This window comes from Ochotona curzoniae, unplaced genomic scaffold (genome assembly GCF_017591425.1).
Source record: "Ochotona curzoniae isolate NIBS_2020 unplaced genomic scaffold, NIBS_Ocur_1.0 contig_66, whole genome shotgun sequence".
Taxonomy (NCBI): domain Eukaryota; kingdom Metazoa; phylum Chordata; class Mammalia; order Lagomorpha; family Ochotonidae; genus Ochotona; species Ochotona curzoniae.
In genome coordinates, this window is record NW_024466512.1 from 26,999,853 (window position 1) to 27,026,007 (window position 26,155).

The 26,155-nt window shown below is 39.7% G+C and overlaps 1 protein-coding gene across 4 annotated transcripts; it reads right to left on the reverse strand.

Annotated features, from left to right (window-relative positions):
- Positions 1-12: 12 nt before the first annotated feature.
- LOC121164021 (cytochrome P450 2C14-like) lies at positions 13-24,609 on the reverse strand. Of its 4 annotated transcripts, none has more exons than XM_040991871.1 (10): positions 24,442-24,609; positions 23,301-23,463; positions 22,812-22,961; positions 19,699-19,859; positions 15,353-15,529; positions 11,017-11,025; positions 8,176-8,299; positions 4,402-4,589; positions 2,134-2,275; positions 13-539 (listed from the first exon to the last, which is right to left on the reverse strand). In XM_040991871.1, exons 1-10 carry the CDS (start codon positions 24,607-24,609, stop codon positions 358-360), a joined length of 1,464 nt encoding a protein of 487 aa, XP_040847805.1. In that variant the 3' UTR covers positions 13-357. The 4 variants fall into 4 exon arrangements, with proteins under 4 accessions (XP_040847805.1, XP_040847804.1, XP_040847803.1 ...); XM_040991870.1 differs by lacking the exon at positions 11,017-11,025 and adding an exon at positions 13,019-13,038 and having other exon boundaries at positions 8,176-8,297; XM_040991869.1 differs by lacking the exon at positions 11,017-11,025 and having other exon boundaries at positions 8,176-8,317.
- Between the last annotated feature and the right edge of the window lie 1,546 nt (positions 24,610-26,155).

A 26,155-nucleotide genomic window follows, 5' to 3' on the forward strand; every position in this document is an offset into this window, starting at 1 on the left:
AACTGATTTAACAGTTAATAATGGTTTTATTCCGGACACTTAAGAAAGCTATGTTTGAATTGTCCAATGCCAATCATCTCCCACAATTCCACAGTGCTCATGTATTAATAAATCAACATCAGGCAGGGACTGAAACAAGTGGTCATCAATTCAGAAATTACAAGCTGCCAAGAATAGCAAGCAGACATTAATGGAGGATCCAGAAAGCTTCCAGATGGAGATTAGATCTGGAGAACTGAGGACATGTCAGAGTACAGAGCATACAAGGAACCCTTGCTGGGGGAAGGGGTCCAGGGCACCTGCAAGAGGGCAGCTGTAGACCACAGCACAGCACAGCAGCCCTGTGACCTGCCCTCTTTAGACAGGAATGAAGCTGAGCTTGTAAGAACGGGGCACACGGCCTAACCCGCTAACAAGTGGAGTGGTGTCAAGGTCCTTTACATCAACATGAGGCTTCAGGGTAAAGTTCTGTAAGATGGTGGTCAGGAACAGAAACAGCTCCATGCGGGCCAGGGCCTCTCCCACACACGCTCGCTTTCCTAAAAATAACAAGCACAGAAGGTTTTTCATCTAAACATTGAGTGGAAATGATCCAAAGAAGCATTCAGTAACTAAGTGACTAATGACTGAATTGAAGGGTGGGTGGGTGGAAGACAGGCTAGCTGGGAGGGTGATGGGATATACACATGGAAAGAATAATGAACAATTGCTATACAGATTGTGTCATGTAACATCTGTCATCACTCACTCAACAAATGCTTCTTGACTATCATTACATGTGACATATTTAATTAAGTATTACCACAATATAACCACTCCAAGTTTATACAATATTTTAAGAGACACACATTGTGGGCAATGGGTTAAAGGAAGATGGGATGAAGAGAGCATATTCACACATGAACATCAAAAAAGTTTGATCAAATGGAATGCAAAGTTTATTAAAGCTTAAGAACTGTTAAAGCCATCAGAAACCTTCGACATTATGCATTTTAATGAAGTATTAAAGACCAATATAATGCATGAATAGCAAAAATTTAGATCAAAACAAATGTTTTAAATTTTTTTCTGCTAGCTTAAATTAATGTACTCATATCCATGCAACATTCAGGCAGAACTCCAGGCAGAGTATCCCAGATCCTTGCCTGCACACACTGTAATCTCATATAGGCAACGGTTCTTAGCCTGGTTGCCTGACTTCCTATCTAAGCACCTGCTTGTGGCCTGGAAAGAGGAAGAGGATAGCACAAAGCCCTGGTAACCAGCACCCACACGGAGGACCCAGAAGAAACTCCTGGCCACTGGCTTCAGCTCAGCTCAGCTCAGCTCCAGCAATTGCAAACACTGAAGGCATAAGCCAACAGACCGCAGTCCATTCTCTCTGTAAATCTGCTTTCCAATAAATTAATAATAAATATTTTAAACTCTGCAGAATATTAGACAACTATTTTCCTTCCATCAGAACAGTGTAAAACCATATGTTCACACAGGATACGCTCTCATTTAAAACTATAAATGATTCTCATATCCATACGCAAGAATGAGGTCCAAATGGCTGTGCTCGACCCTCATAATCTGTTCTCGGTTGTGTTCAGTATCACTCCTTTGAGTCTAAGCATCCTCCACTCAGCTCTAGGTGTAACCCATCTGTGTCAACCTTAGTCCACCCTGCATTTCCATGCTGTTCCAATGACCTAACAAGCTCTTCCCCTATGCTCCTTTAGGAAACTATGTCTCATGTCTCTGCCTCTTCATGGTGCAGTGAGCACAAGTGCTCCCTCTATGTCTCCTTTTCCTTCTTGATCCATTGAATCAAGGTCACTACTGAATATCACTCCCTATTTCTTTTTCTACACTTATAAAATAAGGATCCATTAATAAGAACTCAGACATTGCAGGCAGAATTCAACTATCCTGTATTACAGGTTTCTTAGTTGGGAAGAATGCCTCAGACACATCTCAAAATCCTACTAACTGGATGTTACTATTATTAGCAAGAAAGACACACAGACACAAAGAGTGGGACTTCTGATCATGCACAAAGAGCACATGTACCACCTCCCCAAGGCAAACCACCTGCTAATTACAAAAATCTATCCCGTACCCTGTGTTCACATGGAAATAAATTCTTACCTGCTGAAAAAGGCATGAAGTAATCACTTCTCTTAAAGTTGCCACTCTTGTCCAGGAAGTGGCCAGGGTCAAACTCCTCTGGGTTGGGGAATTCTTTGTGGTCATGCAGCACAGAACTCAGAGATGGGAATATTTGTGTGCCCTGGATAAAACAGATATAGACACGGAATCCCGAAGAAGTCAAGGAATGGGAAGAAAGGATGGACATCATTTTAAAATCCCTTTGATCTGTAGATGAGAAAACCCATGTGCAAAGGAATATAGTGTCATTTCAGTCAAAGCATGCAATAACCAGGATGAGTTGAAGCTCAAGAACAATGATTTCCCTCCAATATTGTTTGATGTACTGAGACTTGGGAACTCGGTGCTAATCACTCCTCAGACCATTCTGCATTCCAGCAAGCCTTCACTTGGGTGTCTGCCCTCACTTGCTGCTCTCATCTGATCTTCTATTGCACAGCAGTTGACCCTAGATTTTTAAAAAAATGTACTGTATATCTTAATTTAAAGAAAATGAAAGAATTTTGAATTTTTTCATGTACTTGAGGAGATACACATATTTATGCTAATATACCTTGTGCAATCAATGTGACAGCATTGTAGGATTGCTCAGGATGCATAGGATTCAGTGCAAGATAATATGTCAGCACTTCCTATATTTATTGATTACATATTACATAAAGGCAGTCCTGAATAAATGGCTATATTTATAGAAGCAGAGAATGCACTTAATTCACTATATATGCACTCATTACAAAAAGGAAATAGGACAAAGGGGAGAAATTCCCAGCTAGGATAAAATTCCTCAAAATATATCATAAGCATTCTCACTAAACCACGTTAAACCTCCACGTCTCCTAAACTCAGCAATGCAACAAGGATGCCCACACTCACAACTTCTGCTAAACACAGTCCTAGAAATCATTCCAGGATAGTATTGCAATAAGGAGAAGTGAACAGAAGAAAGATACTGCAACAAATTGAATAATTCTATGCATAAAAAGTACACATGGACCCACAACATTTTATTAAACACAAATGTATTGAAGATGACTACATGTCATATAACATAAAAAAACAATTAGTTGTATTTCCATATACCAGAAACAAGTAATCTATGAAGCTATTTTCTTTTTTTTTATTTATTGTTGTTTACATTGTATTATGTGATACTGTTTTATAGGCACTGGGGGTTCCCCCCACTCCTCCCATACCCCTCCCCTCATGGTGGATTCCTCCACCTTGTTGCATAACCACAGTTCAAGTTCAGTTGAGATTCGTTCCTTGCAAACACATACCTAGCATAAAGTCCAGCGTCTTATTGTCCAGATATTGACACTGAGGTTTTGTTGGGGCTTTTAACTGAACGGATCTTTACTCTGTTAGCCCTATCTTCAGACTAGAGAAGGTCTCCCCAAGAGGCCACTGAACTTATGAAGCTATTTTCAAAAGTACTATAATCAACTGAAAAGTATCTGTTCACACGGGAAAATTTTATCTGTGCTGGTCAGAGTAATGAAATTAGAACAATAGTGGTGAAAACTAATCATCTTCAAAACATAGGGGCTTAAGTATGAGTTGGAAAAAAATCAATGACCTGGAAAATTCAATTTATTCCAAATCAATCTAAAATGTAATACCACTCTGATAGAAATCCTAAAAGAGTTTTGGAAGTTGATAAGCTGGTGCATTTAACGGTCACATGGAATTGTAAGCACCTAGATGTTTACAAAGTAGAGAAAAATTCTAAGGCTCCATAAATCCAGATGTGTTTTGGAAGATTTTTGTTTATAATATTCAGTTAACTATCTTTGAAACATACAGAAAGAGAATAAGAATAGTAAAGCATGGCAGGAGCTAAGGTGACAAGGAAGAAAAGAAAAGCTTCTATCCACTGGTCCACTCATCAGAGGCACAGCAGCCAGAGCCAGGACACACCTTGTTGGTGCTGGGACCCTAGGACTTGGGGCCCCTGCTACTGACTGCTACTACAGGCAGGGAGTTGAGCTGAAGTGGAACAGCCATGACACCTGTTGCACATGTGAGCTGCTGACTAACAGACAGAGCAGTCACTCACTATGCCACAACTCTGGGCCTTATGCAGCTGTTAATAGCTGTAAACCACAAACAGTACAAATCAATCTATCAAGACACCCCACTTAAGAGGCTCACACTGCTCTCAGGCTGTGCTAGTGCAAGGCTGAAACCCTTCTCTGAGTTGAAGAATGTCAAGATCACAGACCTGTGGTGTAGGAAGAACAAACTTACCTTGGGGATGAGGTAGTTCCTGAATTTAACGTCACAGGTCACTGCATGGGGCACACTAAGAGGGACGAGGTCAATGTATCTCTGGATCTCGTGGATGACAGCGTCCGTGTAGGGCATGCGGCTCCTGTCCTGCATGCAGGGGCTCCGGTGTCTGCCGATCACACGCTCAATCTCCTCCTGCACTTTAGCTGAGAAGACACAAGGGAGGAGTCAGGGACTAGGATCAGCACAACCCATGTCTCACAGCAGGTGAGGGCTGAGTGAAGCAGGAGGCAGGTGTCCAACAGCCCTGAAGATCAGAGTGCACAGAAAGCATCACTGTAGCAGACACAGGAGCTTTATGGGAAATTCTTCCTCTGAGAAACTGGGCAGGGACTTGGACTGTGTTCCCTGAAAATGTATTTAGCTTTTTCAGATATATGCACACTTGAAGTAATATATATATATTTCATTCACTTGATGAAGTACTAATCTAAATTAACCTTCAAATAAATAAATCTTTAAAACACAAAAAATATATTGACACATGGGACATGGTAGTTACTATATTTTTTTAAAGGAAGTAAATATTTTTCTGGAACACTAATGAATAGTATTTGTAAATATACTATTTGTAAATAGAATTCTGTAAACAGATAAGATTGTAAATATGGATATGTGTGTTTAGTGTGAGTTTATTTGCAACATGGACTCTTTCATTTGCGATCAGCAAACATGATTGATTAGAAATACTGCTGGAGATTCTTCCAAAATTTTGATCACATTTCTTTTGCTTTTGATTACAATGCAATTATGCATATTTATGGGATACACTCTGATAATTTTATGCATGTATTTTGTAATTCACATTAGTTTATACTTCAATCACCAAGTATTTTGTAAATTTCCAATTAACATTTTTTTATTACATGTATTCATGGAAATTCAGATATCTATATAGAGTATGTCCTGATCAAGACATTGTTCTCTTTGGTCATGACTTTGGGTTTACAGCCATCAACCTCCCTTCTTTCATTTGTATATAAAGACATAGTAAATCCTCATGCACTGTACTTATTCATTGTGCCACACAACACCAGAACTTACTCCCAGTGTTAAGCTGGATTTGGTACCTGTTATGGCATAATGTGATCTAGGTCTATTCATTTCGCACTAATTATAGTATATTGGAGACAGCATTGCTGCTTACTGAGTAGAGGCCACCCATGCAGTTGGACATCTTTTGTGGACATCAACTTATATCCAGACTAGGCTGCTCCAACCTGTCCCCACTTCCCATCCCATATGAAACTCCTGCCGCATAGCTGCAAGCTGGTCTGGCCAGAGAAGTTATACTGGAAGATATTTAAATACATCCTCTTTCTCTCTCTCTCTCTCTCTCTCTCTCTCTCTCTCTCTCTCTCTCTCACTCTGTTGTTTCTCTTTCTATCTCTCACTCTCTCTCTCACTTTCTCATAAAATCAGATTTTAGGGCCGGGCAAAATTTCTTAATCACCCAGTTTCAATGTCAGGTTCAGATATAGGCATCAGTTTATGTCATGGCAATTCCACTTTCCATCAAGTACCCTGATTGTGGATTGGAAAAGCAGTAGAGGATGGCACAAAGCCTCTGGACCCTGCACCCACATGGGAGATCCCAAAGAAGATCCAGGCTGCAGGCTTCAGATCTGCTCAACTCCATTCATTGCAACCATTACGGGGCAGAACCAATAGAAGAAAGATTTTTGTGTCTCCTTTTCTGTCAATCTGTCTTCCCAATAATTACATTTTTTTTTTAAAAAATTTTAAATAGGTCTTAAAAACCAAAATTAAATATAAATTATACTATCTAAGCCCGACATATATTCCATTAAGTGTGAGTATGTGTATGTAATGTTGCATGTATGCACATTTCAAGAGGCATCAAAGAGGATTTCATGTCTAATTGTATTTGGCACATTAAAAAACACTAAACCTTAGCTATATCTTTAAGATGCTGGGTTGATCCGCTCTCAATATATACCTAAATATGGACCATTGAGAACATAAAATGTCTACTTTAGATTTCTTAGAACCATATTCACATTTGTAAATAGTGACTCTAACTGCTGATTTTATCTGTCTTAACTAATTTCTGTACTTGCAGCCAGGAGACTTGAGGACAGCTCTCTCCACCCCTCATCATACAGAGTGTCAAGGTGACCCACCTACAGACATGCATGCACACGGGCTCTTCCCTCACTCCGTTTCTCCAGTGTTTACAGTGCAGTTTCTGCTACATCAGTGTTCACCCCACACATCACTGTGGCTTCAGCTCCTTGATTATGGACAACTAAGGTCTCATTTCATCTTATGTACATTCAAGCTTAAACTGTTGATTTCAAACCCCAGTTTCAGATACTAATTTAGAACTCCTTGCAAATGCTCATATGTGTTTCAAAACTGCTAGAATTAATTATTCTCATAACTGACAGCAGCAGGCAAACAATCAGTTCTCTTAGGCCTGGGCGTCTCCCCTCACACACACATCATGCCCTGGCCCACTGTGAAGTGGTGCTTCCAGGTCTGTGCCCCACACCCTTCCTGGCCTTCTCAACTTCCAGCATGAGCTCTCCTTTTTCCTGGGCCCATGACTCCCTTTCACGTGATTTCAGCTGCCAACACCTAGCATACCCTCTAGACTCTGTCTGAGAAAGGAAAGCAGAAAATGGATTATTATTAATAAGACTCAGGAAGTAAAAAAGCTAGTCGCTAGTCGTGGATTTTAATGCCATTCTCGTCCTCAGGTTTTATATAGACTCTCATATACCCATTTGCCTCTGGATGAATTTCTTTATGATTTCCCTTGAATCTTAGTCTTCTGAAGTGCCAGGACCCTGTGTCTGGGTGGATATATTCATCTATTTAATTTAATTTATGGTGAGAACTTTCCTTGCAGATGGCAGCACCTGCAGGCCTTTCCACAGGTTTCGCCTTGCTCTGACAGCACTTAGGCTGGAGCTTCAATCTCTCACAGCACTGGGGATCCCCTCATCTGCTCTAAGTGGGTGAGATGAACCATCCAGGAAGGATTCTCAAATGTGATTCAGTTACCACAGTTTCAATTATTTTTCTGAACGAAGAAAACATAATCCAATATACCAAAACAGAAGCCAGTAAAGATAAAAATGGTTGGTATAACATATAAATACATGAAATTCTATTATACTCAATTTGCTAGGTTAATAAATCCCTTATACACATTATCTGCCTAAAATGCATACACATTTGTTATAAATTATTCCTTTCAATATACTTTCCAGCATGTGGAAATTTTCTCTGGTCATTTCCTCAAGTTCCTGGCACATCCACTACAATAAGTACATAAACTTTCTGTCTTGGAGTATGCTGTCCCAGCATAAGAAAACTAAGTTGACAAACTAATGAAAGACCTCTGAAAGACTACCAGCCATTCAAACGGTTCTGCTCTCAGAGAAAAACAGAAGACAGTCCCAGGGCAGTTCCTGAAGCCTGTGTCTGCGGCAAACCCCTCCATGGAGTCCAGATGCTTTATCCACAGCTGTTGTCACTGTCCTGAGCTTTATGACATTGATTACTGCTCTCATGTCTTCATTGCCCCAGTCATGCTCCCTGTCGTTCAAACTGTTCTCATGGTATCCTCCATCAGAGCAGCACACACTGCAGCTGCCAGCATGGCATCTCAATGACTAAGCTCCCTGAGAGAAACAAGTGCAGGCTAAGGCCCAGCTTCCCTGTCTCTGCTGATCCTACCATGCTCCCTCCCAGTGCTCATACCTGTGACCTCAGGGTACTTCAGCAGGAGCAGGAGCCCATATCTCAGGGTGGTGCTGGTCGTCTCCGTTCCCGCAGCAAACAAATCAATCACCGTAACCAACAGATTGTCAATAGTGAACTCACTCTGTGGGTTGTGCTTTTCCTAGAAATTATTTGCAAATATAATTTTGTGCAGGCACATTGCATCACATTTAGGATTAAAAAAAAAGATCTGCCTTCTGAAAAATAGTCAATCTAATAAATTGGAAAGGGCAGCATTACAACACTTCTAGCTGCTTGGAACTAGAAGACATCTAAAAGCAGTTAGATACAGAAAGATAATCACTATATGTTTTCACCACTACACAGAAGCTTAAAACTTAACCAAAAAAACTCAATATGAACAGATAGAAGGAATTTGACTTATAAAATTAAACAGAATGTCATCATTGTGGCTTTGAGGTTAAACCCATTTTGAAGAAAGCTGGCATCCCACATGTACACTGCATTGTATCCTGGCTGCTTTACATCTAATGATCCCCCCAAAGTACAGGGGTTTTTTTTATTTTACTTCTTTTAATGATTAGTATTATTATCAATTTATGATACACTTGCATATGTCCTGGGATTTCCCTTGTATCCTCCCAAATTCCCACCCTCTCACTGAGTTCCCCTAAATTGTTACTGTAGTATAGTTCATTAACAGTCATACGTTCATCATTGCTGGCATTTGCAATGCCAGAGAACCATCATCCTATTGTCAAGATATAGTAAACAGTTTCATTGGAAGCCAATCTTTGTCTGGAAGTAGAGATGCATACTACATTGTATCCTCACATCTGAATATGATAGTCTCCATTACACAGTTACTTTACATCCCCTTAAATGACAAGCTACTATACAAAATCAACAACAGAAAAAAATATAGAAATTTACAATGCCATGAAGTTACATAAAATGCTACTAAGTATAATATTCTCCATTACACATTTTCTATACATCCCCTTAAATGAAAAGCCACAAAAAAATCAACAACAGAAAGAAAAAAGAAATTAAACACGCCATGTGTTAAATAACATGCTACTGAATGACTAATATATCACTGAAGGAATGAAAAAGAAAATCAAGAACCTTTGTGAAGAAAATGATGCTAGTGTATGATCTATGAGTCATTGAAGAATTTAAGCAGGAGAAGGTGTTTTGAAGAGATGAAACTAACAAAAAAATCAAAATCATGAGATATAGTTTCTGCTGATCTTTGCTGGTGAAATGTGTCTTCTATAGGCAACAAATAGATGGGGTTTTTTTTATTCCAGTCCACTAATCTATGATGCTTGATTATTTTAAGCCATTTACATTCAGGGTTAATACAAATAGGTGGTAATTTGGTCCTGTCATTTTAGCAGTGGGTTGTTCATTGATTTGGTCTTCTGTTGTTACTTTACTTGGATGTTTTTCACATTTGCCTTTGGTTTTGGTGGGTGTTATTCCTCTTCTCTGTCAAGAGAACATCTTGAAGTATCATTTGTAGAGCAGGTTTGGAAGAGGCAAATTCTTTTAACTTTTCTTTACTGTGGAAGAATTTTATTTCATTTTCAAAGACAAAGGAAAACTTTGCTGAATATCCTGGGCTGACAATTTTTTTCTTTTAGAATCTGGAACATCATGTCACTCCATTCTCTTCTTGTCGGTAGAGTTCCCTGTGAGAGGTCTCCTGTGAGTTTAGTTGGCATTCCTTTATATGTCAACTGATTTTTTTCACATGCGCATTTAAGAATCTTTTCCTTATGTTCAATTGAAGAGAGCATGACAAACATATATCGTGATGACAATGGATTTGGTCAACTTTTGTTGAGAGTTCTGCACTCCTCCTGAGTGCTGTTTCCCAATTCTTTCTCTGGATTAGGGAAGTTTTCCCTTATTATTTCATTAAACACATTTGTAAACCCAGCTTCTCTTTCTGCACCTTCTAGGACTCCCATAACTCTTATATTTGTTTGGCCTTTTAGTAGTGTCTCTTAATTCTTGAATACTTTTTGGCCTCATCCAGCTCTGCTTCCAGCTTTTTGTTTGTTTGTTTGTTTTCCCAGTGTGACAAGTAATATTTTCAAATTCTGAGATTTTTTTTCTTCTGCCTCCTTGATTCTATTTTGGAGTCTCTACACTGTACCTTTCATTTGTTCCACTTTATTTTTCTTTTCTAATAGATCAGCTTTCATTTGATTCATTTTCAGTGTGACATATTCCTTAAATCCCTTGAGGCATGCTTTATGTGCTTCCTGTTTTTGATAAGAAGTTTTATAACAAGTGTCTTGATTTCTGTATCCCCCATTTCTTGATGTCTTCCTTAGTTAACTCTGAGATTGGCAAAGGGTTTTGTTCCTTTGCAGGAGAATATTCAGTAATGTTCATTGTGCCTTTGTCTCTTCTTTTGTTCTTAGTCATTGTGCTTCTGCTTAGCAGAGTCTTCTCCTTGGGGCAGGTGTTGAAGCTGTGTCACTCACAGGTCTACAGCTTGATTTTACTTATTGCAGTTGGTACTTGGCTCTTTGTTGGCAGTTAGTTGTGTCACTCCCTCTGGCGAGTTCCATGTCTGGGTTCTTACGTTAGATTTCCACAGTGGTTTCTGTAGCCCCAGCTCCTGGCTCACCAGAATCCACCTCTGTGATACCGTGCTGAGGCTACACCATTGTCTGTACAACCTTTCTCCCACTTTCAGTTAGAACAGGTCCCAGGAATAGGGAGACACCAAGAGTCCTGTACAGCTAGGTTGTCTGTGGTGCTGATCTTACCATAACCTGTTAGCTGTTAGGTCTGAAGGCCATAGGGTCTAATTTTGACTCACACGATTCCATAGTCAGCATTATTTTCCTGTGGGGCCACTGCAATGCACTGAGCTCAGTGAGTTCTCGTTGAGATCAGCACATGTGCAGGTCACTGTTGTCCCTACAATCTTAAACCCTTTGCCACACTGTACAAAATGGCACGTGATGTGCCACTACTAGAGTTCTTGATCTGCTGGCCATCAGGTTTGAGGGCTGCCCAGATCTATTTTGGGTGGAACCTGTAGAATGATGAGTTAAGCTTCACCAATAGGTGTACACCCATAGGTGTATACAAGAGCCCGACTGGGATGTGGCATGAGCCAAAAGAGTCTCGTGAACATACTAAAACACACAGGAACTGGGGCTGATTATGGGCAAGGTGGGGGTATTTGTGAAGTCATCCAAATAGGATGCAGTTCCCCCAGATGTGTACAAGACAGGTCTGTGGCAAGTTGGGTTGGCTGAACTACAGCGCACATAGGTTTGCATAAGACATAGGATTGGGGACAGAACTACCAGACAACTATAATCTCTAGTGCTTGTACAGTCTGATGTGGGTGACAGACTGAACTGGGCCCTGTTGAGGCTGTCTCATTCAAGAATCTGTGGTCGTCCCTGATGAGGTTTCTTGGAGGACTGCAAAACTAGATCACTGGACACAAAACTTTAGCAAAAGGGAAGAGCATTGGATTCATGATCCAACCTTGGAATGTATGTGTTGGGACTGGACCTCCTTGATTGCTGATGCATTCACAGTGGATGGCACACTCAGGTATATTTGGGCCACAAGACTGCAAGATCGTCTAGGCCAGCAGAGGAATTCAAGTGCCTTCTCAGAAGATGGATAACAGCATACGCTAGACAACTTGTCAGCAAGTGTCTGAGTGAGTGGATGCACGGGCATGGACTTTGTCACCAAAGAACCTTAGGAGGGTTTTCTCAAACTTGGAGCAATGATCCAGCAGCGTTCAGCACCATCAAAACTACTCAAGCAATCCCTTCAGAAAATTCCTCTCTACATTGGGGTTTCCAAGATGACATCAAGCAGACCTCCCACATTCCCAGGTAATGATGTAGTTTGGCAGATGGGAGCAGCCACAGCACCTTCCCTCCCAACCCACAAGATACACAAGGAAAAGGAAGAAAAGCAAAATTGGAAGAATTCATCCAAGCCACTTTCCCTCTCCCCTCAACCCTCCCCACAAGAATCAGTGGTCCTCAGGGGGCATGCTTCCTTGCAAACTATGTAAACAACATCACGAATAAATTTTTTCTGATTTTTAAAAAAATAAAAATGTTACAATAATGACATGGTATAGCCTAGAATGTGTTGATTTAACCAATTTTCTTTGCTTTGCTTTAATTCATCATCTGTTGCTTGCCTTGAAATTGTGTTTCCCAGCCTCTCCTGCAGCTGGGTTGCCCAATGAACATAAATCTTACAAATAACATAAGAATCACCTCTGGATGTCACATCCTCTTTTCTCTCTCTTAAACTCTTGTGTGAGTATAAGACCAGGAGATGGTACAGATGTCAACTGGGAACGTGAGTGTTTCAGCCTCACTGGGAAGGCATCCGAATTAAATGTGGCAGCAAAAATTTCATATACCTGAATCCATGGGAACAGGTCTAATGGTGCCAATTCAAAAATATATAATCTGATACAAGATATTTTCACTGTCTTTGCGGTCCAAAAAAATCTTAATACACAGAAATTAGCATTATGTTGAAAAAATATTATAAGCTAGATTAGAAAGATTGCAGTCTTATGTATATGAAACCAACACAATGGAGGCCCTTTGTTTCCCACTATCTATGCATTTTCTAAATAAATACAAATTTACAAATTAATTCCATACAAGATAAAGCAACATTATTTGAGAAACCACAACAACTGAACATATCCACATAAAACAGGCACAAACTGCTGTGAAAAACCAGGCATCAATCCCATCCCATGCACTGTGTCACACAAGCCAGAAGCATACCCAAGCACTGACTTCCTTCCTGAGGAGACAAGATTTTATACCAAACACACAAAGGTTCCATGTTGTGTTTCTTAATTCAATAACTCAAGAAGTATGTCTTTCCAAACCAAACAATGAAGTAGCAATTTTACACAGAAATGCCTACATGCCCTATGTTTCTAGGGACGTACCCTTTCATCCTGCAGAGGAATTATGCAGGCACTGACTGCCACAATATTTATGATTCTCCTGCATCATCAACTACCTGTTTCCACAATAGCCTGGGCCTTCTCATTCCCAATTTTCTGAGGTCACAGAACACAAAGATATACAAATACAATGGATCCAATTCCAACAGTGTCTCCCAGACAGGGATAACAGAGCATTCAGAACATGAGTACAGAGAGTTTCTACAAATCCTCTTTCCAGAAAATGGAAAGAGAATGAAGAACAGACAGCCACTCTCAGCCCCACTGGGAGGATACATGACCTGGAATGTGTATCTAACCTCCGCATGTACAGCTGCATCTCCACAGTCCGTCTTCTATCTTCACTACCTTGTAGCACTACAGGACAAAAAGCACATCCTCACCTCCTAGTGAGCACTGAAAACAGAAACAACTCATGAAAAACATAAAACACATGACTTCTGAGAATGGCTATCCAGACAGATGGGTGAGAAACTTCTTGTTCATATGGCCAATCTAAAGAGACTGCATAGAAACCAACACAAGGAATCCAGGAAAATCAATAATAGATACATCTACACCCCCCAAAAATAGTAAGCTCTATCACAGAAATCAATAATAGCAAAAAGGAAATATGTGACTTATCTGACACAAAACTCAAAATGGCATTATAAAAGTGCTGACCATGGGAAAGAAGGTAAGATATGAACACATGAATAAGTGGAGAATTCCTTCAAAGATGAAAGTGGCTGAAAGATTCAAAAATAAATCATATAGTCCAGGATTAGCATGACTGAAACTAAGAAGTTCAAATTGATAGGTCTGACAGCAGATGAGATCAAGACTACTAATACAAAAGAACTGAAAAGTATTCACACAAATTTGGCCAACAATAGTCAGAATTTAAAATCCAGTTCAGAAAATAACAAAGAACATGAGAAATGATACACCAAGACAACTAGCACCAACCCAAATCACAAACAGGTTGCCTGAATGTATGCATCATTTTAAAATCATCTAGGGAAAACTGACTTCCTATACACAATGAAACTCAGGTGAGACTATCAGTGAATTTTTCAAGTGGACAACTCATGGCAGAACAATGTATTCAAACCCTGAAAAAATAAAAATAAAAGAAAAAACACATAAAAGTAAATTTAAAAGGGACTTTCCCCAACTAGCAAACCCTGAAAAATGAAAGAGAGAGGTGAGTTTTGGCAGAGTGACAGAAGTGGCACAACAAAGATACCAATTACAGTGTGGTAGAGTCCAAATCCCAGTTTGCTACTAATACACACCAGGAGAAGGAGGTGCTAACCCAGTTAGTTGGACCTGGCCATCCTCTTGGGGACACTAAGACTGAATTCTTGGCTTCTTGATTTGTCCTGGCCACACTCTCAGGATGAATCTGTTTCTCTCTTATCTCTCATTTCTCTCCCTTCCTGCAAGCCTCCTTCTCTTTCCCTCTGCCTCCTATCTGTCTGTCTTTCCTACTCTATTTAACTCTGACATTCAAATAACTTTTATAAAAACATAAACATTCAGACATACAAGTAACCTGGCTAGATTAAGTCCTTGATTCACTAAAAGAAGGACTCCCAGTATAACTGTTAAATATATCTTGACAGCAGGGTGCTGGACTGTCTACCATTGACTAACCACAATAACAGGATACACACACATAGCAGAATGATGGGCTGGTGACAGATGCTGAGGGACAATACTGTCATGATAACACAGGGAACAACAGTTGTGCTAGGAAGGAGAAATGAAATGAGTAGAAGGGGAAATTGCTGAGCCCAAGGAAATGCACTATGAAATGTAAAATTGGTTTTTATAATATAACTTTACTGACAGTCACATTCTAACAAAAAAAAGGAAAGAAAAAAACCTTTATTCATATTATCCCATACTCTGTAACATGGGAATATAAGCAGACCCAATTTATGTTGGATATTTTAATTTTTTAATTTGATTTCCATATTAGCTAAGGCATATACACTTTTTGTGATTTCAGATAATTATCATCCAAATAACTCTATATGTTCTAGTAAACAGCTCATTTTAACTCATCCAGGACACTTAGTCATGATCCTTAAGTACATCAGGTAACTACAATGGTGGCTACATATTACTTACCTGATCATTTGGATATTCCCAATAAGTACAAAAATTAACAATAATCCATAAAATGTAGACAAATAAATGACATTTTACCTGTTCCATTTTGATCAGGAAACAATCAATGAAGTCCCGAGGATTGTTAATGTCCAGAGATCCTTGATGTTCTTTTACTTTTTCCAAAACATATTTTTTAATGTAAATAATGTTGTTAACTACTTTATTGGGACTCCCAGGAAGAAAATGAGCAAGAATAGGAAACATATTGCACATCTTAAAAAGATAATTATAAAAGTAATTTTAGCACATTTATTAAAGACATAAACAACACACAAAACTATAAATTAAAACTTTCCTAGAGAAAAGCATCTCTACCTTGAACAGCACCATTGGAGTATTTGTGTAGATTAACCCTTGGTAAGGGTTATGGAGAAAGGTAAAGAAGAAAGCCCTGGTCCCATGATCAAAGATGACAATAAGCTCTTTACACACTTGTTAATTTCATGATCCTCATTTTAGTTTTTACTTAATACACCAACTCTTTCCTGCAAACTCAACATATGTACTGGTGCAAATGCAACATTTACACTATGTAAAGAATTGTGAAAGGAAGAAAGGCTTGTCAAGCAGGTACCAAGCTCAGACACTGCTGTGTCTATGTTAAGCATGTAGCCTCAGTAATAGAATCACTGTTGTGTGAATGGGGGATATATGAGGATACCAAGGAATTCAGACCAGCATTTTTGTAGATGAAAATTTAGGCACTAGAGTGCTTACGTTACGTCTGTAAATCATAAAATGTGCCTGCACATCATCAGAGGACAAAAATTATAATATTTTTCTTGAATCATTCATCGCAAAACAATCATTTTGCCAGTAAACCTTGCTTTATCAACATGCCCACACATTCAAAGATTCCAGCTAGCATCTTTGCTCCCATTCAGACTCCTTAACAGCCCTAGTTGGGGCCTTGCAGGGTAATACAAGCAAAAGGTCTCTTAGTCATATAGTAGACACATATGGGAGAACCAAAAGCTTTCAACAGGAACCCTGGCTGTGTAGGGAGAGTCATGTGTGGGCAGGTGGTCAACCACAGAAGGACCTCCAAGAAAATGGGCTGTCAATTCTGATGTAAAATCCACCAGCCGTGGGTTTGAACTTAAGCACCATTTCCAGACATCTCTTATATAAAGGGCTCAATTCTATTTCCAAGAAGACTTCTAGAATATTACAATACGAACAGAACTGTGATGAGCCAGTCATTTCACCATTTGCTTTCAACAAAGAAGGTATAGCAGACAGATCAAAAGCCCCATTTCTCCACATTCTGTGAAACCAAGCAAAACCAGCCTGAAACACCCTGATTCAGCTTTATCAGAACTCTAGACCATAGCCAAAATTCATGGGAAAAATAGAAAGTTGTAGGAAAGAAAAACACCTTAAAATGTGCAAAAAGCCTTGTGTTCTGTTATTTGCCATTATCGCCTCTATCCTTCAGGAATGAACAGTGGTTTGGGAAGGGCAGCACTGATCTCAGTGTGGGACTCTGGTCTGTGGTTCCAGATAAAGAGGTTGTGTCTCCGTTCTAAATCTCCCAAAGAACATCTGCAGGATGACCCAAGACATTCGTCTTCATTTACATCTAATTTTCTATTTACTCAGGTGCAAAGAAACAGACTTTCCTCCAAAAATTGTAAGAAAAATGGAAAACCTACAACAAAACTTTACAACTGATCCACACATTACAACACTGAAATGGAAAGAAAAAGAGTGGAGGACAGAATAAAATGGTCAATCAGGGCATTCAGAAGTGCCCAATTACTGAAAAATTTACCAAACTGCAAATATATCCAGGCCAGACACAGGCTAAGAAAGGAGCTGTGAAACATATCACACTAGAACAAAATGAGGAAAGTAAGGCCTAAATATGGCACTTGTGGTTTGAGAGAACATTTTGAGAAATCAGGCATGTTCACCGAGGGTGAGGTACTTAGAGAACTTCAGATGAAACCTTCCAGGGCCTTTGACATTATGATCTTGCTCCTGTGTAGCAGAGGTGGATGCGGCCATGGTTGCTCAAACACACAAGGTACATGGGGATGGGGTGGCACCAGGAAGCTGTATCCAGAATGGATCTTCTGCAACCTGGTGCCCACCTAACAGTGAAGACTGTTGTTGGTGTTATGTAGGAACACACAGAAGCATAACACCTGAAACTACATACAAACCTATGCAAAGACTGGAGGTACAGAATTAAGAATGGGAGGCAGAAGCCAAGAGTGCGTTTGCATTGGTAACCTGTAAGGATCATGACAACACTGATAACATTATTGTTCAAAAACATCAGAAGATTAGTGAGCTTGTTTTGAGGTGAAAATGGCCTTTTCTGAACAAGAGACACATTCAGCTGCTGGATCACCAAGAGGACACAGGGGTGGATGTGACAATTTGAATCCAAAGGAAACATCGTCTTTGGTTGAGGTAATTCTGACTAAGTGGAAATTCGGGAGAAGCAGGAGGCTACTATAACGGAGGTGGTGGGAGCAAGGGAACTTATGGAGGGGGTAACGGTGGGTAGAAGGTGTGGAGATGATATGAATAGTCATGCTTAGAGTAGTAGCTGACAACCAGGATATGCACACGAAAATTTTGACCAGGTGGAAATTATGATTCAAATACAACAAATTTTGAGGTACCTATGATGTTGGTGGCAATTATATTATTTTTGTAAGTTATCATGGATAACAGCTGTAACATTATAGACCCAGGACAGGAAGTAATTTTGGAGAAAATTGTTTGGGCAGCTTCCATACTGCTGTTGGTTCTGTAAGCTACTGATGGACCTGGTCGATCAGGTAACTGAAGGTTCCAAACCCAACAGAAAAGCACTACAGTTCTTAGCAGGAGAGAGAGCAAAGATAGAGGTCACCTCGAGTGCACAGACAATTGTAAATAATCTGTCAAAGAGTTGCTTAACATTAATAAGAACCCTTCTGCTTTAGAATGCCATAGCCACAATTTGTCAAACGTATAGCTATTGTTTAATGAATATAGTGTCAATTAGATCATCAGAGCTTATAATTCAACGGCATAGTTTTTTTTTCCTTCATTTCATTAGACATATAGCCTAAAAATTGTAAGACACATTTTTTAGTTTAAAACAAAATAATTGGGGAGTGGGCATTAGATACATTTTGAGATTTAATTTGAAGGCCCAGGACAACATCCAAACAATTAAATCTTCACCTTATATTTGCTAGGATCCTGTAGAGACACCCAGTTGAACCACTTCCCACACAGCTCCCTACTTGTGACCTGGAAAGCAGTATAGGATGGCCCTAGGCCTTGGGATCCTGCACCTGCGCAGGAGACCTAGATGAAGCTCCTGGCTCCTGGCTTCAGATCGGCTCAGCTTATGCCGCTGTGGTCACCTGGGTAGTGGACTAGTGGACAAAAAAATTTTTCTCCCTGTATTTCCTCTCTATGTCTGTATTTCCAATCATTATTTTGTTACTGAATAAAATTTCACATGGAACATATTCCTAACTTTAGTCTCTGCTCATGTCCCAAAACAACTGCCACTCTCACCTTCCTGGTAATACATCCACTGGGAGGCAGCAGGTGATGCCTCAATACTTGCATCCATGCCACCCACAGAAAAACTCAACCATGTCCCAGAGTCCTGACTTCAGTTGGCACACTTTTGCTGTTGCAGGTGTTCAAAGAGGGAATCAGAAGACAGACATTTCGTGTGTATCTAATCCTGAGTCTCTCCAAGACTCAGCCATTCAAGAAAACTCAAAGAAATAAATTTTTAATACTTTTTTTAAAAAACTGAAAAAAGGCTTGTGAATCCTGAGCTTTCTTTCACCTGTTACTGACACTGAGGTTCAGATGATCAACATATTAAAGAGAGGTCAAAAGAGCACCAGCACAGATCCAGACCTTCTTTCCACTTTCTCACTTTTTTGTCCTCCCCTTCCTTCCTTTATTCATTTTGTCTATTTCTCTCTCTCTCTTCCTCTCTCTCTCTATATATATGCCATTTCATACTTGCTCTCTTTCTCATTGTATATATGTAATGAATATTCTCTGTTTCCCATTTTTCGCTTTCACTTGAAGTTTCATCTCTGTCAATGCCAACCGCAAACAAGGTAAGGGCACAGAGAAGGTGTGGAACACAAAGAGTAACAGATACAAAATTTTAACAGTCTAGAAAACGTCACTATGCAAATACCTAATCAAAAGAAAAGCATGAAATAAGAGTCTTTGCCTAAATTGAAAAAGAAATATCCCTAGACAGAATTTAACTTCCTCACAAACTGCTATAAAACATGTTGCAAACCAAATGTTGAAAAGTGGAGAACTGCACTGCAAGTTACAATTCTGAGCTTGTCTGTGAAGAGAGGAACGTTATTAGAAACAGAGAAGCAGCATCTCACCTGTAAACTCAGAGAATTAGCAAGCCTGAAGTTTTCATTGAATTTTGCCATCAAGTTAAGAAATTTCTGGTCTTTATACTCAAAACGGCTCTGGAAAATCACAGAGCAGATCACATTGCACGGAGCAGCACCCAGGATAAAGGTGGGGTCACATGGTGAGGCTAAAGAGGAAAACATTTTTAAGCACTATTAGAAAAGTCATACAAACCTCCTACACTTTGAACTATGAAACACAGGTGATTTTAGACTCTAAGACAGTAACTATTTACAAATTACCTGATCAGCATCATCTTCAAAGTGCTGAGAACAACACCACTCCCCTTCCCAGAAAGGACTGTTGACCTCATCCCTTATTGAATGACAGTCTTCCAGCTTCAGGAACACCCAATGCCAGAGGAAACATCACAGCCTCTGTGTGCAGGACTCTGACCCCAAGTCAATGTTATTTGGAGGCCAAACAGAAAACCTTAGAGGCCACCCCTAAAACAACGAATAACACCTGTTATCAGTGTGCAATCATATCTACCCTGAAACAGAACAGTCAATAAGGAAGAAATGGTGAGGGATTTTTGCACATATTCAATAATTAAGGAAAATGGGTGTAGAAACTGCAGAGTGAGGAACACGAAGAAGAGAAAGGGTTGACACAATTCATGGGTTTGATGAAACAAACAAGGACAGCTAGAACTCATGGAAGCCAGGGAAAACAGCCCAAATAAAAATTGACCAAGACTTGTTTGCCTCAAATTACAATGAAGTTAGACAAATTACATTAAAAATAACATGGCAAACACTATTGTAAATTGAGGAATCCCGTCCTTCGAGACTTTGAGGTGGGAGGAAATGTACTTCTAAACCAAGGAACAATGCCCAGCACCACTAACCAGGCTGTTCCTTTTGTTTACACTAAGTCTGTGCTCTTGTGGAATTCCAGATAATTGTGCTACATAGCCATCAACAGAATCGTGTGTCACATGAATTTTCAATGTAACCATCACCGAGGTCAAATTCATCATTTTACATACACAACAAGATAAAAGGTTTTCAGATTTGCTTTGTGTTTCACACTTTGGTGAGCAACATTAGAATCAAATTGTTGGCTCCAGCACGATAGTGTAGAGGTTAAGATCCTCGCCTTGAAAGCAGCAAAATCCCATATGGGTGCCAGTTTTAATCCCTGCAGCCCTGCCCTCCCTCCAGCTCCCCGTCTGTGGCCTGAGAAAGCAGTCAAGGACGGTCTGGGGCACTGGGACCCTGCACCGGTGAGGGAGACCCGGAAAGAAGTTCCTGATTCCTGGCTTCAGGTCGGCGCAGTACCAGTCATTGCCATTGCATGGGGAGTGAATCACTGGAGGGAAGATCTTCCTCTCTGTCTCTCCTCCTCTCTGTACTTCTGCCTTTCCAATAAAAATAAATATATCTTTAAAAAAAAAAGAATCAAATTGCTATAACCAAGACATAACTAAATATTAGATGTATAAAAATTTGACATCATGACACAATTAAACATATTGAATCGAGAGAATATAAAGAAATGATATGGAATTAAATAACAAATGCATGAGGAATTAAGTAACAGATGGATAAGAAATTAAATAACAGATAGATATTGAGTGCTTTAAAAGATTGCTAGGCCACTCCTAGGAATATATCCAAAACACCTGTTTCACAACAAACCAACATGCACCCCTATGTTCATAGCAGCACAAACAGTAATTGCAAAAACATGGAAGCAACCGAAATGCCCATCAGCAGAAGATTGGATAAGAAAGCTTTAGTTCATCTACTCCATGGAATACTACTCAGCTATTAAAAAAAACAAATTGCAGTTCTTTGTGGCTAAATGGGCCCAACTGGAAACTATAATGCTAAGGGAAATGAGCGAATCCCAAAAGGTTAGATACCACATGTTTGCCTTAATTTAACCAGTAATTTTATTTGTTTGTTGGTTGGTTTATTTGTTTTTGAACCTGTCATTGATACTGTCTCAATCCATGTGTTGTGAAAAATTGAACTTGCGTTACTTTTAACATATTGTTTAGTCAATGCTATGTCAATCAATTGCGTAACATTGTATATTGTTGCTGATGTTTTGTTGGGGCTTTTAACTGACTGGGACTTTACTCTGTTAGCTCTACCTCAGACCAGAGAAGGTCTCCCCTAGAAACTGCTGAACTTATCTGGACAATAAGATGCTGAACTCTATGCTAGGTATATGCTTGCAATGAAGGAATCCCAATTGAACTTGAACTGTGGTTAATGCAGCAAGGTGGAGGAATCCATAATGGAGGTAGGGTTGTGGGAGGGGTAGGGGGAATCCCAGTGCCTATAAAACTGTATCACATAATAAAATGTGATTAAAAATTTAAAAAAAGATTGCTAGGCAATGAAAATCATAGCCCTACAGGCTTAACCCCTGAAAAATCTCTTAGGTCATGATGGGAGGTTCATACTACCAGTGCAGACCAATTAGTGATAGTATCTGACGCCTTTTCATGCTCCATCATAGTGTAATCAAGTCATTCCCATCATGCACCTGGTGATGTGTTCTAGAATATTGTTCCAAAATTATGTACAGGAATAAAAGTATTATTTTCTGTCTGAAAAATGACTGTGCCAAAACAAAATTAGAACAGAAAATAGTCTGATGAGGCTTTTATTCCCATACTGTATAATGATCAATACGTGAAGCACAACAGCGAAATATGCACAAAAGCTCCCTGGACTCTGCTTCAAACAGTCCCTGCTCCTCCAGGGAGATGAAAGCAGGACAAAGAATGCAATCACTCACTATCCTTGCAATGAGTCCATCCAAGACAGGGAAGATGTTTCTTAAGGACACTTAAAAGTTCAGCCACAAGATCCTACGATGACATCACATGGCAGTCCTCCACGCCAATTACTGATTGGTTCCCTACTCTCCCCTCTACCCTCAATTACAGGTAGAAAAAAAAATTTGGAAGCTATCGTCTTGTCTACTTTTCCCCCAATCCTCAACCTGCCATCCCAATCAATGGTGCATATGAACATCCTTCTCAACTATGTAATCACCAAAAACTAAAATAAGCGTGATTTTAATATAAGAAATAAAAAATAAATAAAGGGCCACTCACCATTGGTTTTCCTCAGCTCCTCCACAAGGCAGCGGGCCTCCTCCTGAACTCGCTCCTCTATGCTCCTCTTCCCCATCCCGAAATTCCGCAGAGTCATGAGTGAGAAGCGCCGGGTGTCTTTCCATGTCTTTCCATTGCTGAAAATAACTCCTGAGAGAAGGAGAAACGGAAAGTTAAGGAGGATCCAAGAAGAGTATGAAAAAACCAGCTTATTAAAACTTTACAGGAGGAGCCCGTAATGTCTGTACCAACCTTAACAATCCCCATTGTTACCACCAACACACACACACACACACACACACACACACACGCACACATAATACCACACCTATGACAATGTGCATGTAAAGACATATGTAACACGTGAGCATGCTTGTGAACATACACTCATGTGACAACATGTAAGCAAATATTGACAAATAAAATTAAGCATACACATTTGATACATGTAAACACGTATCTGAACAACGAACAGATGTGAACACTAACCCAATCCTTTATTAACTTTTACATTCAGTGGCATTCTCCTTCTTCCAGAAAACTCCTCTCCCAGATCAACCAGTGCTTCCTTCACTGCTTCATAACCTTGGATCACCACAGTGGGCTTCATGCCCAAATACACAGTGAACACAGGGCCATAGACTTCTGACAGCTGAGGGAGGAAAGAAAAATTCTCACTTGGTTTACATTACGTGCATCACTGAGCTTGTAGGAACACCTGCCTGTCAATCATCCTGTTCTGTCAATTACAACATCAACATTATGGAAGTTATATGTCTAGGTCTTATGAATAATAAATAGAAGGTCCATATTTAGACTATGCTTCAACAACACTGATGCTTGAAAATTTATCAGGGCTCACATTTAAGATAGGGCCTCCCACTCAGCTGCAATATGACAATAATTGGATCACCTACAAACCACCTACCATGGGAAGCTGACTCAGCAGATAGGAATACTAGATTTACAGTCACCCAGGAACTCAAAACCCCAGCCAAGTAAAGCTCTATGTGAGTAACAAGCATACAGAGAGTGGGCACCACTGAGGCACAGCAAGAACACACAGACCCAATATAAAGATGATTTGACCCCTACTGTGCGCTCTCTGTCACAGACGGTGGCTTTGTGCAGCTCTGAAAGCATTCCATTACCACCCAGAAGACCCTACCTCACTCTCTCTTTTATTCACTTGTATTGAAGAACCATAGAGTTTTGGTGGACATCAGTAGCAATTTGCTTCCCTTAAGTTTAACTCGTTTGGTTATCAAAGCAGATACAAGAAATAAACACTAGATGAATTTTCACTAAAATCAGCAATCACAAAACACTCTGTTGCCACCGACGTTAAGGAAACTAAGCCACTGAGTGAAAAGAATGTGAAACAAACAAACAGATACTGGATTTTATAGTTTTGACTCCACACTACTGCTATAAAGCTTCTATACCAACCAAATCCATTACTTTCTTCCAACTATTTCTGAGAACACAACATCAAATGTTGAATCCCAAGGGATTGCTTCTTTGAAATAAAATACTTTAGTAATTAGCTTCCAACCATACACAATTTTTGAACCCTGGGGTAGATTACTTATCCTTTACAAAACACTGAAACATCATAATGCATACTTACTTTAGTTAGGGATTTGCTAACGTCCTTAAAATCCAACTGTAGGATGTTGCCAACAACTGGAAGAGGAGTGGGACCAGGTGGTAGGCTCCCTCTCCCATGGCTCTGTTTCCAGAGTGAAAAGAGAAGCAAGCAGGAGAGACAAAGCACCAGCACCACCGTGGGATCCATGGAGCCTCCTCTTCTTCCCGAGACAAGTGGAAGCTGGCAACCACAGGCTGTTATAGAACTCCCTGCTCATCACGTGTGCTTGACCTGTACTCTAGCAGGTGCGCTAGATGCACTTTGAATGAACTTTGGTCTATTGATAAAGATGAAAACAAGATGTTATTTCCTAATGTTTAGTTTTTCACTGCCCTCTTAGTCCTTTCCAACTCAGAGGTTCTGGTCAACTAAGTGGAGGGGCGGGGAGAGGAAGGGAGGCGAGTAGCACAGGCACTCTTCTTTGGCTTTTGCAACCAGCCCCAGTGCTTCCAAGTTACTGAGAATTAAGAATTGATGTAATAAAATAGCTCATTGAAAAATTGTTCAATTAATTTTAATTACATTGATATCAGGTGGGAATTAATGGCACTAAGAGCAATCCAAGTATTCAAAACATTTGTGTATAAAAGTTTTGTCCCTTAATTTAACCAGTAATTTTGTTTGTTGGTTGGTTTATTTGTTTTTGAACCTGTCATTGATACTGTCTCAATCCATGTGTTGTGAAAAATTGAACTTGCGTTACTTTTAACATATTGTTTAGTCAATGCTATGTCAATCAATTGCGTAACATTGTATATTGTTGCTGATGTTTTGTTGGGGCTTTTAACTGACTGGGACTTTACTCTGTTAGCTCTACCTCAGACCAGAGAAGGTCTCCCCTAGAAGCCATTGAACTTATCTGGACAATAAGATGCTGGACTCTATGCTAGGTATATGCTTGCAATGAAGGAATCTCAACTGAACTTGAACTGTGATTATGCAGCAAGGTGGAGGAATCCACCATTGGGGTAGGGTTGTGGGAGGGGTAGGAGGAATCCCAGTGCCTATAAAACTGTATCACATAATACAATGTTATTAACAATAAAGACAAACAAACAAAAAAATAAAATGAACTTATGAAACTTCAAAGAAAAAGTTTTGTCCCTATAACATTTTCTGAAATACAAGAATATTTTCTTTGAAATTGGGCAAGGAAACTACAAATTTTAAATTTGCTACTAATGTTAGATTAGTAACATGACAGGTGAAACAATTCATACTTCTACAACTTTAATGACTGAACTTTCAATTAAATTGTCACTCCTTCCACCATGAATCACCTTGAATGCAGATATAATCCTTTATTTAAGGGAAGAATAGGGTCCTGTAAACAGGACAACTGTAGAGTCCCACAGCTCCCATGTGGTACAACTGTGTTTGGAACTGAGATCTTTGATTCAGAGCTTCAGATTCTTCAACAGCAGCTGAATTAAAACCTTACTCTGAAGGAACACAAAGACTGTTCATTAGGTTACAGAGCTCTACACCCTCAAGAGAACAAATAAAGACAGGGTTTCTCCACTGGCCTTCATGCAAAGGTGAAGCATTTTCAGTGTAAACGGGGCCAAAGCCAGTCTCAGAAACACAGAAGGAACAGCTGGGAAAGTGGCCGACTCTAACACCTTTGAATCATTTCCACACAGCTCTTCCATTGCTTACCTGGCTTGCCATTGTCAGCATTGACATGGTAGGA

Coding starts and splice junctions, on each gene's coding strand:
- LOC121164021 (XM_040991869.1), bottom strand. CDS start 24,609: ATGGATCCCACGGTGGTGCTGGTGCTTTGTCTCTCCTGCTTGCTTCTC. Junction 23,464..24,441: donor TTAGCAAATCCCTAACTAAA/GTAAGTATGCAT, acceptor TTCCTCCCTCAG/CTGTCAGAAGTCTATGGCCC. Junction 540..2,133: donor CTTCATGCCTTTTTCAGCAG/GTAAGAATTTAT, acceptor TGTTATTTTTAG/GAAAGCGAGCGTGTGTGGGA.